Raw genomic sequence first — 14,620 nt, forward strand, 5'->3', positions numbered from 1 at the left:
ATGAATCCTAAAAGCAAAAATTGATAACTGGATTTCTACAAAATAAAAATTTTTGTTCTTCAGAAAAAAAAAATTTCTTTGCTCTTCAAAAGACACTTGTCAAAAAAATGAAAAGGAAAACCACAGATTGGGATATTTGCAAAATATCTGATAAAAGTCTTCATCCTGAATATATAGATAACTATTATATCTCAAGAATAAGACAAGCAGTGGAATGCCTGGCTAGTTTAGTCATAAGAGCAAATTGTCTCTTGATCACAGGATTGTAAGTGTGAGCCTCACACTAGGTGTAGGGATTCTTAAAAATAAAATCTTAAAAAAAAAAGATCAAGGAAAGCATTTTTATTTTTTTTAATGGGAACATACTCGAATATTCATTTTGCCAAAAATAAGACATATGAACAGCTAAATATAAGTACACAAAAAGTTGCTCAAGATCATTAGTCATTAGTGAAATGCATACTAAACCCACTATGAGATTCTATTCCAATGGCTAAAATTTAAAAAATGGACAGGGGATCCCTGGGTGGCGCAGCGGTTTGGCGCCTGCCTTTGGCCCAGGGCACGATCCTGAAGACCCGGGATCGAATCCCACGTCGGGCTCCCGGTGCATGGAGCCTGCTTCTCCCTCTGCCTGTGTCTCTGCGCCTCTCTCTCTCTCTCTCTCTCTCTCTCTGTGTGTGACTATCATAGATGAATAAAAAAATTTAAAAATAAAAAATAAAAAATGGACAATACTAAGTGATGGTAAGGATGGGGAACAACTAGAACTCTTATGAACTGCTGGTAGAAATTTAAAATAGTACTGTCACTGTGGAAATCTGGCAGTTTCTTATAAAATTACCATATAAATCAGCTCCTATGAATTTACTCAAGAAAAATTAAAAATAGGTCTACCAAAAGAAACTGTACTCAGATATTCTTAGCAATTTTACTCAAAGCGCCCAAACTGGGGGGGGGGGGGGAGTCCATTACCTGAAAAATGGATAAACATTATATCCATAAAATGGAGTACTATTCAGCAACAAAAACTGACAAACATAATGCAGTAATATATGAATCTCATAAGCACCATTTTAAAAAGCCAGACACAAAAGATTATGTATGATTCCACTTATATAAAATCCTAGAAAAGTCAAAACTGTAACAACAAAAAGCAGATGTAGGGGAAAAAGAAAGGTTAGGATAAAAGAAATGTTCTCAATCATGACTGTGATGGCCACCTGATCCTCTATGACTGGTAAAACTCCTTATGGGAGCCTGACGTGGGACTTGATCACAGGACCCCAAGATCATGACCTGAGCCAAAAGCAGGTGCTCAACCACTGAGCCAACCAGGCACGCTAATAAAGCTGATTTTAAAATGCAATACAGGGGATTCCTGGGTGGCTCAGCGGTTTAGTGCCTGCCTTCCATCCAGGGTGTGATCCTGGAGTCCCGGGATCAGGTCCCACGTCGGGCTCCCTGCATGGAGCCTGCTTCTCCCTCTGCCTATGTCTCTGCCTCTCTCTCAGTCTGTGTCTCTCATGAATAAATAAATAAAATATTTTAAAAAATAAAATAAAATGCAATACATCCATCAAACTATGAGTTTATCATATACAAGATTCTATATATATTAGAAATCAAAGACAAGATATAATTCTATTTTCCCATATTTTTATTTAAATTCTAGTTAATATAATGTGCAATATCAGTTTCAGGAGAATTCAATGATTCATCAGTTACATACAACACCCAGTGCTCATGACACGAGCTCATGAGCTTATGACAAGTGCTCTCCCTAATACCCATCCCCCACCTCCCTCCATCAACCCTGTTTGTTCTCTATCATTAAGAGTCTCTTATGAGGAAAAAAAAAAAAAAAAAGAGTCTCTTATGGTTTGTGTCCCCTCTCATTTTTTTCCTCCTCCCATGTGTTAATCTGTTTTGTTTCCTAAATTCCACATGAGTGAAATCATATATTGTCTTTGACTTATTTCACCTAGCATTATACACTAGCTCCACCCTTGTCATTGCAAATGGCAAGATTTCATTCTTTTTGATGGCTGAGTAATACTCTAGTGTATGTGTGTGTGTGTGTGTGTGTGTGTGTGTATATGTATCATTTCTTTATCCACTGATTAGTCAATGGACATTTGGGCTCTCTCCATAGTTCAGCTATTGTTGATAATGCTGTTATAAACATCTGGGTGCATGTATCCCTTTGAATCTATATGTTTGTATCCTTTGGATAAATATGTAGTAGTACAATTACTGGGTTGTAGGGTAGTTCTATTTTTAACTTTTTGAGGAACCTCCAGGCTGTTCTCCAAAGTGACTGCACCAGTTTGCATTCCCATCAGCAGTACAAGAGGGTTCCTCTCTCTCTGCATCCTTGCCAATACTTGTTTCCTGTGTTTTGAATTTTAGCCATTCTAATAGGTGTGAGGTGGTATCTCATCATGATTTTGATTTGTATTTCCCTGATGATTAAGTGATGTTGAACATCCTTCCATGTGTCTCTTAGCCATCTGGATGTCTTCTTTTGAAAAATGTCTATTCATGTCTTCTGCCCACTTCTTAACTGGATTATTTGGTTTGGGGGTATTGAGTTTCATAAGTTTTTTTATACATTTTGGATACTAACCCTTTATCAGATCTGTCATTTGCAAATATCTTCTCCCATTCTGTAGGTTGCCTTTTAGTTTTGTTGACTGTTTCCTTCACTCTGTAGAGGTGTGGTTGTTTGTTTGTTTGTTTTTAAGATTTTATTAATTTATTTGAGAGAGCGAGCACGTGCGTGGGGGTAGCAGGGGAGAGAGGGAGCAGACTCCCCACTGAGCTAGGAACTCAACTCAGGGCTCAGTCCCAGGACCCCAAGATCATGACCTGAGCCAAATGAAGATGTTTAACCATCTAGGCCACTCAGGCTCCCCTGTGCAGAATTTTTTATCATGATGCTCTCACAGTAATATATGTTTGCTTTTGTTTCCCTGGCCTCCAGCAACGTGTTTAGTAAGACACTGCTGCGTTTTCCTCTGGATTTTGATGGATTCGTTTCACATTTAGGTATTTTATCCATTTTGAATTCATTTTTGTGTATGGTGTGAGGAAATGGTCCAGTTTCATTCTTCTGCATTGTTGCTGTCCAGTTTTCCCAACACCATTTGAAGACGCTATCAAATAAAATATGATTCTGCATTCAAGTTCCCTCTAACTGAAGAAGAAAACAGGGCCTATAACCTGATATTATAGCACACCGTAATGTAAGGGGCATGTGCAGTCTACTAAAGGCAGCCCATGTGACAGGCATCTAATCCAGCCTATGCATGGGGGAGAGAGAGTTAAAGGAGGCTTCTTAGAGGGAACATCCCAGGTGTGCCCTGAGTGATAAACTGCCAGTTACTAATTCACCCACCTACCCATCTATCCATCATGATTGAAAAATCTCTAACAGAAGACAGACTATTATAGTGAGGGAAATCCAATGACAAAATTGTGCACAGCATATTATGAAGACAAAGGATGAATCATCAAATCAGCCTGAAAGGGCCTAGAGACAGCTTCATTAGAGTCAATATTCAGAAGGGAGTCTTTTCTGAATACATACATCTGGCTCCATCCTAGCCCTTGAATCAGCAAATTTAGGAAGACCAAATGCTTTCTGGTTTTTTTAATTGTCCAACTGATTCTAATATTAAGAAATATTGCATTAAAAGTCTTCATGACACTGGATTTGGCATTTGGATTTCTTGGCTGACACCAAAGGCACAGGCAAAGAAAAGAAAGATGAATTGGACTTCATGAGAATTCAAAAAAATTTTATGCATCAAAAGACACTTTCAATAGTCAAAAGGCAACCCAAGAATAGGGAAATATGCTGCAATTTGCATATCTGATAAGAGAATAAGATAAAAAAAAAAGAGAGAGAATAAGATCCAGAATATATAGAAAACTCCTAAAACTTAACAAAAAGACAACCCAATTCAAAAAGTAGAAAGGACTTGAAAACACATTTCTCCAAAGAAGATACTTAAATGGCCCATAAGCACATGAAAGGATGCTCAATATCATTAATCATTAGAGAAATGCAAACCAAAATTATAGTAATATACCACCTCACACCCATTAGGATGGCTACTATCAGAAAAACAGAAAATAACAAGTGTTGATGAGGATGGGGAGACATCAGAGCCCCTGTGCACTGTTGATGGGAACGTAAAATGGTACAGCCCCCGGGGAAAACAGCATGATGCTTCCTCAAAAAATTAAAGATAGAATTACTATATGATACAGCAATTCTACTTCTGGGTAGAAAAGAACTGAAAATAGGGTCTCAAAAAAGTATCTGTACATTCGTGTGTTCTTAGAAGTATTATTCACAATAGCAAATACATGGAAGCAACCAAAATGTCCATTGACAGGTTGATTGCAGTTGAGTCGTTGCCTCGGCCTGACCTGGACATTGAGGCCCACAGTGTTGGCTCTTTGTACACTGTCACTCCTGCCAACCCGCAGGATGGCCCACAAGCAGATCTACTACTCAGACAAGTACTTCGATGAGCACTACAAGTACTGGCATGTCATGTTACCCAGAGAACTTTCCAAACAAGTACTGAAAACCCAACTGATGTCTGAAGAGGAGTGGAGGAGACTTATGTCCAACAGAGTCTAGGCTGTGTTCATTACATGATTCATGAACCAGAACCACATTTTCTTCTCTTTAGATGACCTCTTCCAAAAGAGCAACAAAAATGAAGTATAACTGGGGACTGTCAATTAAATGTTTTTCAAATTTAATGTATATGTGTATAGAAGGTAGTATTCAGTGAATACTTGAAAAAATGTACACATTATTAATCCATACCTGTGCATCAGTTGTATTCTTCACAGCAACAGAGCTCAGTTAAATGCAACTGCAAGTAGGTTATTATAAGGTGTTCAAGATGAATTTCTTCTCTTAATATAAGTGCCTGTTTGATTTTGCCTGTTACTTTTTAAAATAAGGTTTGTTTGTATGTTGCATTAAAAAAAATGTCCATTGACAGATGAAGGAATAACAAAATGCAGTACATCACAGTATGCAATATTATTCAGGCTTAAAAAAGAAGGAACTCTGACACATGTTACAACATGGATAAAACTTGAGGCAATTATGCTAACTGAAATAAGACAATCACAAAAAGACATATATTGTATGATTCCACTTGTATAAAGTAGTTTAGAGCAGTCAAAAATCAGAAAGCAGAATGGTGGCTGCCAGAGGCCTGGGGGAAGAGGGACATGGGGCATTACTGTGTCAGTTTTACAAGATGAAAAAAGAGTGTTAGAGGCAGATGGTGTGAATGGTAGCACATTTTAAATGTATTTAATACTACTGAACCGTACCCTGAAAATTGGTTAGGATAGTGAATTTTGTGCATTTTGCCACACAAAACACTGCATCGATTCTGAACTTGTTAAAAACATGGAGCACCCATTATATCAATAATGCTAAAATTTCTAGCACTTGTTCCCTGCTTTCTACATACCAAGGACTCTTTGAAGTACTTGATATGCTTTCTCTCACTTAATCTTCACAATAACCCTGAGGTAGGCACTCTTATGGACAGATCTGATTTTCTTTTTTTTTTTTTTTTTTTTTAAGTCCCAGCTCCTCCGCGAGGGCTCTGGGGCTCAGAACCGAGGATGGACTCAGCTCTTTTTTTTTTTTTTTAATTTTTATTTATTTATGATAGTCACAGAGAGAGAGAGAGAGAGAGAGAGAGAGAGAGGCAGAGACACAGGCAGAGGGAGAAGCAGGCTCCATGCACCGGGAGCCCGACGTGGGATTCGATCCTGGGTCTCCAGGATCGCGCCCTGGGCCAAAGGCAGGCGCCAAACCGCTGCGCCACCCAGGGATCCCCAGATCTGATTTTCTAAAAAAAATGTCTCAGACCCTCATACTCTGCTAACAAGAATGCAAAATGGTACAACCACTGTGGAAAGTAGTGTGCAGTTCTTAGAAAGTTAAACCCGGTTACATTATGACCCAACAATTCCACTCCTAGGTATATACCCAAGAGAAATGAAAACATATATCCACACAAAAACTTGTATACAAATGTCCATAGCAGCATTATTAATAATATCCTAAAAGACCATCTACTGACCAAGTACACACAAAATGTGGTATATCAATACAATGAAATTTGGCAACAAAAAGGAGTGAAATAGAAGCTATAAATTTTAAAAACATGCTAAATTAAAATCAGCAAGTCACAGAAGACCACATACTTATGATTTCATTTACATAAAGTATCCAGAATGGACTACTCTATAAAGACAAAAAGATGAGCAGTTGCCCAAGGCCAGTGGTTGGAGAATGGGAGAAGAGCTGGATGACTGCTAATGGTAAGAGGTCTCTTTTTGGGGTGAGGAAAATGTTCTAAAATTGATCACGGTGATGGATGCATAACTGTGAATATACTAAAAAACCGCCAAATTACATACCTTACATGGGTAAATTGCATGGTACGTGAATTATACCTAATAAAGCTATTATTAAAAATAAAGAGGTCTCAGGGGGAAGAATAGGTATAAACCTAAGTCAGCAGGGATCCCTGGGTGGCGCAGCGGTTTAGCGCCTGCCTTTGGCCCAGGGCGCGATCCTGGAGACCCGGGATTGAATCCCACGTCGGGCTCCCGGTGCATGGAGCCTGCTTCTCCCTCTGCCTATGTCTCTGCCTCTCTCTCTATCTCTCTCTCTCTCTCTCTGTGTGACTATCATAAATAAATTAAAAAAAAAAAAAAAAAAAAAACTTAAGTCAGCAGCTGTCACTGCAATGCAAGTGTAATTACCTACCACAGAAGTAATCATATGGGTTCTCATTCTGGAATATTTTTTTTTTTAAGAATTTTTTTTTTATTTTTATTTTTTTATTTTTTTATTTATTTATGATAGTCACACACACACACAGAGAGAGAGAGAGAGGCAGAGACACAGGCAGAGGGAGAAGCAGGCTCCATGCACTGGGAGCCCGACGTGGGATTCGATCCAGGGTCTCCAGGATCGCGCCCTGGGCCAAAGGCAGGCGCTAAACCGCTGCGCCACCCAGGGATCCCTCATTCTGGAATATTTACAGCTTTAAGATACAAAAGAAACTCAACACATATTTGGGTAAAGAAACAAGACATATAGGATGTCAACACTCAATATACTTGGGCCCTCTGCACCAATAATATTTAGTTAACCTCTGAATAACATAGGTTTGAACTGCATGGGTCCACTTACATGTGGATTTTTCTTTTTTACAAATACAGTATGATACTATAAATGTATTTTTTCTCCCTTATGATTCTCTTGACATTTCTTTTTCTCTAGGTTTCCTCTTTATTCTAAGAATACAGTATAGAATACATATGACATACAAAACATGTGTTAATCGGCAGTTTATGTTATCAGCAAGGCTTCCAGTCAACCACAGGCTATTAATAGTCAAGTTATAAGGAAGGCAAAGGTTATACACAAATTTGAGACAGCACAGGGGTCAGTACCAAACTCCTGTGTTGTTCAAGAGTCTACTGTAATTCCAACTTATTTCATAAATACTTCCCAAAAACAAATCAGGCAAATCTCCTGGAGTGCAGGCAGTATCTTTCTTTCTTTCTTGGAGTACCTTTCTTTCTCAGTTTCACACCTAAAGAAATGGAGATCACTACAGGCCAACAAGCAAATGCCTGACTGCTGAAGCTACATAAGCCTGTCTAGAAATAAATTCCACATAAGAGTCACAGGAAGGAAAAATCAAAGGGATGTAAATTTTTTTTTGATAAAGTTTTGGCTTGACTTTTTTTTTTTTCAGGGAACTGCAATGAAATTTCTTGATTTCAGGAATATTTGATACACCTTATATACAATATAATGACTCAATATTTGTACATATTGTGAAATGATCACAATAAGTCTAGTTAATATCCATCACCATACCTAGTTACAATTTTTTTCTTGTTATGAGAGCTTTTAAGATTTACTCTCTTAAAAAAAAAAAAAAAGATTTACTCTCTTAGCAACTTTCAAATACACAATATTGTTACTGAAGGCTGTACTTACATATGCCAAACACTATTCTAGGTATTGGGATATACTAAACAGCCCCAAAGCTCATGGGGCTTAAATAAAAGAGAGACCAGATAAAATGCAGTATAACAGATATGCCAAAACTATGAAGAAAAATAAGGAAGAGAAACAGGAGGTCTAGGACCAAGTAAGGGGAGAAATTCACAGGGCAGTGAAGTGAGGGAGATGGGTTCAGGGATGGTTTCAAGGTTTTTGACCTGAGAGCTGGAACTGCCATATACAAATATAGAGAAAACAAGGTGGAGAACAGGTTTAGGGGAAAAAAATCAGGTTTGGCTTGGGATGTTAAATTTAAGATGCCAATTACACATCCAAGTGAAGATCTTAAATGGACACCAAGTTTGAAATTCAGTTAAAATGAGGCTGGAAATAATTTGTGAGTCATCAGTATAAAGATGGTACCCAAAGCTTTAACTTGTGACTATCCATCATATTTATTCAACCTCTTCCCTAGAGTATGAGCAAGCTGTTTCCATTACCTTACCACTGAAAACACTGCTGCAGTAAGCATCCTTAGAAGTATTTTCTTCTGCTATATATTAACACTTTTATTTGTGTAAGGAAGCTTAAAAATAGAACTGCTTATTCAAAAGGTATAACCATTTTAAATTTTACTAACCACAGTTGATTTACAAAAAGACTGCAGTAGCCCACACTGCCTCAATCTGCACATGGCACTAACCATTTTCCAAAACCAGTGAGCAGTTGGATATTACTAACTGAAATTTTTTGCCAATCAAATGGATGAATAAAATGGTATCTCATTTTAATCTTCATTTCACTGAGCATATTTGCATATATTCGTTTGCCGTTTACAAGTGCTCCTCTGTAAAATGCCCATTTTATTACAGGGTTGCTTATCTTTTCCTTATCAACTTGAAGATGCTTTGCTATATTTGAGATATGAAACCTTTATCTGGTAATTCGTGACACTATTTCTCCCAACTTAGACTCATCTTTTGTTTTTTTTTGCCTTAGATCACAAAAAAATTAAAAATCTGCCAATCACTTCCTTTATGGCTTCTGGACCACCTGTCTCACTTTAGAATCCCCAAGGTTCTAAATGCATTCCTCTAATTTTTTTTTTGTAGTTTTACTTTTTACATTTATGTCCTTCATACATCTGGAAGTTACTTTTGAATATGGAATGAGCTAGATGGTCTAGGTCTATTTGCAGATAAAGAGTCAACTCTATCAATTTCACTTATTAAGTACACCATCCTTTCCCACTGAAATACTCTGGGATCATATGCCCAAGTCACCTGGGCAGCCATGCAATCTTGACCAGAAATAAATTCTGCATTCAAGTGTAAAGAAAGTCAAAGCACCCTAGTCCTTAATATAAAAACTACACAAAACAGAGACAAAATTCAGAGTCATAAATTCCATAAAGAAAGAGAACAACAGAAGTAAAAGAAGAGGGGAGCCTGGGTGGCTCAGTGACTGATCATCTGCCTTTGGCTCAGGTCGTGATCCTGGGGTCTTGGAATGGAGTCCCACATCAGGCTCCCAACAGGGAGCCTGCTTCTCCCTCTGCCTATGCCTCTGCCTCCTCTGTGTGTCTCTCATGAATAAATAAATAAAATCTTTACTGAGGGGGGGGGGAAAAAAGGAAGCAAAAGAAGACCAATGGCTTCTTCTTGATTTGTGGCTCTGGCCTGATCATGACAACAACTGGAGAGGAGGCACTTAAACTACAACAAAGAAAAGAATTCATTTCTCTTTAATTCTTTGATTACCTCCAGTCTTTCCTGTCACAGAGCTTTTAGTGGTTGGTTTCATCCACATGCACTGAAGCCTGAAGCTCCCCAACTGGACACACGAGGGTCAGTCCCAAGAAGGTCTCTAGAAAGCTCTGTTTGGCTGGAACACTGCAAAAGTTAATGGTTCATTTTAACTGTGGACAAACTTTAAATAGTGTTTTTCTGACCCAAAATAACTCCATCAAGGCAGTTAAATGGTAATTCATAAAGTGATGTAACAAAGGGATGGGGAATGATGAGATGGATTAAGAGTTTGGTTTTTTTTCTTGAGCTTATAAAATGACAAGGAAAAGAAATTCCATGGGTCCAGTGGCCCTACCTATTCCTGGGTGAAGTGTACAGGCACTCTCCCCCCCCCCCCATTCAACCCATGCAGCTGATACAACCCATGCGTGTGTGTGTGCATGTACATGTGTGTGTGTAACATAGACAGAGAAATCAGGATAGAGAGAGGGAGAAAAATATTGCTCATTGCTCTCTGGGGGCCTAGCCCACCACTTCCTACTCCTAATTACATTGTGTCAATTTAGAAATATAAAAAGTAGCTATTTATAAAAACCTTTATAAAGGCTATAAATGAGTCCTCCTCCATATAAGAGGGTAGCCCATCCTTTATGACAAGCTAGAATAGTAAAGGATACAGGCATCCAGTCAATTTGTATTATATGCCACAACCAAAAGGAGAGCATAAAATAGCCAGAGTATATATACCCATATATTGTTCACCACCAATGTCTCTACAGTGCAAATACGAAATGCATTCACCAAAACTTCTGTGCTTCGATGAAGAACAAAGATCAGAAAGATGGGTAAAGCGTGAGCTAACACTCATAAAGACATCTCAAAAAACTTCCAACTTCTCACACAAGACTAGCTGGTTTGGGGTATCTCTATTATATGCCACCTCACAGTAAACAAAAACATTCCATAATTACCTCAGCCTACTTTCCTCCATATGAAGAAAAAAGCATTTAACTTGTGCCTCCTGGTGAGCTCAGCATGACTGCTATCTCTGCTCTTCTAGCTTTCCTTTCTCTTCTCCTGATTGCCAATATTCTTACTTCCAGCTGGGCTTGGAGGAGAACCTGCATGGCCCATCAAGCAGCCTTCACCTTCTTAAAGGAAACCAGGGCACTTGCGTCCAAGGCATAATGCACCGCCCCCCCCACCCCCACCCCGTTTCTGCACTATTTTGATTCTGTGCCCCACAGCCTCTGAGCACAGGCAGAATGGAGAACTTGCTGTCTCATTCAGCACATCTATTTAACCATGATCATACAGCACTAGGCTGATTCCAAATCAATCAATGAAATATTTTTTTCACAGTATAAAGTGTATTGACCACGAATCTATGCAAAGTGGAAAACAGGTTCTTTAAATTGTTAAGAACTCTCTGCAAGCTCTCATTAACAAGACTAGTAAAGAGGGGGGAAAAAAGAACCCTAAATTGGTGCCGCTGCACCAAAATGGTATGGAAGAACCTCAAAAAATAAAAAACAGAAACTTCATTTCACTTGTGGGTATTTACCCAAAAAAGGAAAAACACCTAAATAGAAAAGCTATATGCACCCCTCTATGTACTGCAGCATTATTTATGATAGCCGAGTTATGGAAGCAACCCAAGCGTCTGTCCATATATAAATGGGTAAAGAAGATGTGGCATATATGCAGACAGTAAAATACTACTCAGATGTAAGAATGAGATATTGCCATTTGTGACAACATGAATGGACCTAGAGGGTATTACACTAAGTGAAAGAAATCAGAAAAAGACAAATAACATATAATTTCACTTATATGAGGAATCTAAAAGCCAAATGAATAAACAAGCAAAAAAAAAAAAAAACCAGAAACAGACTCATAAATACAGACAACTGGTGGCTGCCAGAGGGAAGGGGGAGTGAGCAAAATGGGAGAAGCAGAGTAGGAGGTGTTGGCTCCCAGTTACAGAATGAATAAGTCACAGGGATGAAATGTACAGCACAGGAAATATAGTCAACTGTCAGTGCAATAGCATTAAGGAAAAACAAAAAGAGCCTTATGATGCTCTTCCTAGCAATATGAATAACCCCAAACAGTTGACAGCTGAAATGCTATTGTGACTAAACCTCATGGAAAGTTCTCAGACACTCTCAAATTTTAATGAGGTAAATCATATTCCTTTGAAAGTCTGAGTCCACTGCAAATGTTTTCACTTCAAGAGCTGATAGAGTATCAAAGGAGAAAGATATCACAAGAAAGAAAATTAAACTTTCCATATAACAGGCTAATTCAGGCATCTAAAAAAAAGACAGCATAGTGGCAAAGCAGACCCTTGCTGGTAAAGCACTTGGGGATAAATGTAGGCTCTAAATCAGGCTCAAAAAATCTTACAACCACATCAGTGAGCTAGAGAATCAGCAAGGAGCATAAATCTTTGCATCACTACAAAATTCCACTCCCATCCATCTACCATTGCCTTATACATAAACTCATACCCACACATTCTGTTTTTTTTTTTTAAAAAAGCCTATCAGTGGAAGGTATTTATATCAATCATATTAAAAATGGATATTCATAGTCACCTGGAAATTTACTTACAGCTGGGGAAAGGTGTAGTGGTAAGGGCTGGGAAGTATTGTAAAGGGTATATTTTAATGTTTGCTTCATGATTTTAAATTTGACAGTTAAATGCAGGAGGAGGGGATCCCTGGGTGGCGCAGCGGTTTGGTGCCTGCCTTTGGCCCAGGGCGCGATCCTGGAGACCCGGGATCGAATCCCACGTCGGGCTCCCGGTGCATGGAGCCTGCTTCTCCCTCTGCCTGTGTCTCTGCCTTTCTCTCTCTCTCTCACTGTGTGCCTATCATAAATAAATAAAAAATTTAAAAAATAAATAAATAAAATAAATGCAGGAGGATCACTAATAAATGAATGCCTGATTCATGGCCCAAGTGATACTACTTGCTAAAGACACTATTCTCAGACATTCATGATCTTTGCAGACTTTCTAAAAATGGGTTAAACTGATAAAGGTTACTGAGCTGAAGTAGCCATGTCTACTGCAGCTCCCTTTAGAGAAGTTCTACTGTGTGATACTAAATCCAATGTTAGTTGGAAACATTGTTAGTTGTGAAGCCTTATAAATGGAAATATTGACCATTTAAGTCACTCTTTTATCCTCCGTCCTTAAAATTCTGTGATCTTCTTAAACAAACATCACTCTGATCTTTGCTGATATAAGTCCAGGAACCTCCCAGAACCCATACAGAGCACAGGCAAAGTGACAAAATAGTAAAACCTATGAGACATGTATTTATTTACCACATTTCCTACCCTATGTGCCTACCACACTGTGCCTAGCACTTAAATACAAAGATACAAATTCTTAAGAAATACACCATTCCGGGGGATCCCTGGGTGGCTCAGCGGTTTAGCGCCTGCCTTTGGCCCAGGGCGCGGTCCTGGAGTCGCGGGATGGAGTCCCACGTTGGGCTCCCGGCATGGAGCCTGCTTCTCCCTCTGCCTGTGTCTCTGCCTCTCCTAGGTCCATCATGAATAAATAAATAAAATCTTTAAAAAAAAAAAAGAAATACACCATTCCATATCATATATTAATAAACACTACAAAATCATTGCCTCATAATGGTAGCCATCAGTTTTGTTCGAGGTCAATGTGAAGGTGCTGGTGTTGATTTCATGAAATAACTATAGGTTATAACATGGAGCAATAAGACCCTACGATTCCACCTTAAAGGATCAAAGACCCTAGACTGCAAACAATAGGAAATTGGCCTTGTGGAAGATGCTCTGTGTTGCTTCCCCATTAGCCATCACCTACTTTCTCCTTGCACTAGAACCCTTTAACCCTAAAGGTGGGACCCCAGTCCTAGGGGATGAGCCTTGAACTATGCCAAACAGGTATTTCCTATTTCACTTACTCAGGCACACCAGTGACTGGTCTATGATAGGCACGAAACCCAGGCCCGGCCAGTGAGGCAAAGGAAGATGTGGTAGAGGGGGTTCCTAGGCAAGATTTTCCCCATTCTTGAAAGGTAACACAAAAGGAAACTCCCCTTCCTGTCTGCCTTTGAATACAGCTTTGTGAGAATGTAATGCCTGGAACTGTGGCAGTCACCTGGTGACCATGAAGGGACAAGCCCAAGGGAAAAAGACAACAAAGTGAAGATGGCCAAACAGAAAGATGGCAAGCACCTGCATGCTTGATGGTGTCCTTGGGCTGATTTAACCAATCCTAGAATGCTCTATAAAGAGATCTTAAGATCTCTTTTACTTATTGTTCCCGTAGAATTTAGCTTAGTACTCTGTTACCTGCAGCTGAAAGCATCCTAACACATGCCCATTTAAATAAAAATTAAAAAAGCAGGGATCAGACCGGTTCAGACTCCAAAATGATTTCTTCTTAAAAAAACAAACAAAAAAAATTATTTCTTCTTAAGCAACTGCAAAATGCAGAAAGGAAAACCACTTACCTTCTTTCAGGTCATTTAGATCCCTGCTCAAAAGATTCACCCCCAACAAAGCTAACAATAAGCCTAAAGTAATGAGACACAGATATTCAGGTGGGCTCAGCATAAATTGATTGTACTCTATTTTCTGGACCTGTGGCAAGATCAAATCACCTGGCTAACTGTTGCCAAACAGTTCCAATCCTGTAGGAGCATCATACAGTAGCCCTTCCTGTACTATAATGTCCACAGTGGCCTAATTCACTCCACTTCCCTTTGTAATTTTGCACCAGAATGCTGGAGGCAATGTT

The 14,620-nt window shown here is 38.9% G+C and overlaps 1 protein-coding gene and 1 pseudogene across 7 annotated transcripts in view; one reads left to right on the forward strand and one right to left on the reverse strand.

Annotated features, from left to right (window-relative positions):
- The window catches only part of HERC3 (HECT and RLD domain containing E3 ubiquitin protein ligase 3), a 112,407-nt gene that overhangs the window by 77,622 nt on the left and 20,165 nt on the right, over positions 1 to 14,620 (reverse strand). Inside the window, exon 2 of one of the 7 annotated variants that reach the window (XM_055313198.1) lies at positions 9,841 to 9,972. The exons of the other annotated variants lie outside the window; for them this stretch is intronic. Coding sequence (XP_055169173.1) covers positions 9,841 to 9,889 — 49 coding nt within the window. The 5' untranslated portion in view covers positions 9,890 to 9,972. The remainder of the gene's footprint in view (positions 1 to 9,840; positions 9,973 to 14,620) is intronic. 7 annotated transcript variants of the gene reach the window in all.
- LOC129501882 (cyclin-dependent kinases regulatory subunit 2-like) lies at positions 4,502 to 4,740 on the forward strand (annotated as a pseudogene).

This window comes from Nyctereutes procyonoides, unplaced genomic scaffold (genome assembly GCF_905146905.1).
Source record: "Nyctereutes procyonoides isolate TBG_1078 unplaced genomic scaffold, NYPRO_anot_genome, whole genome shotgun sequence".
Taxonomy (NCBI): domain Eukaryota; kingdom Metazoa; phylum Chordata; class Mammalia; order Carnivora; family Canidae; genus Nyctereutes; species Nyctereutes procyonoides.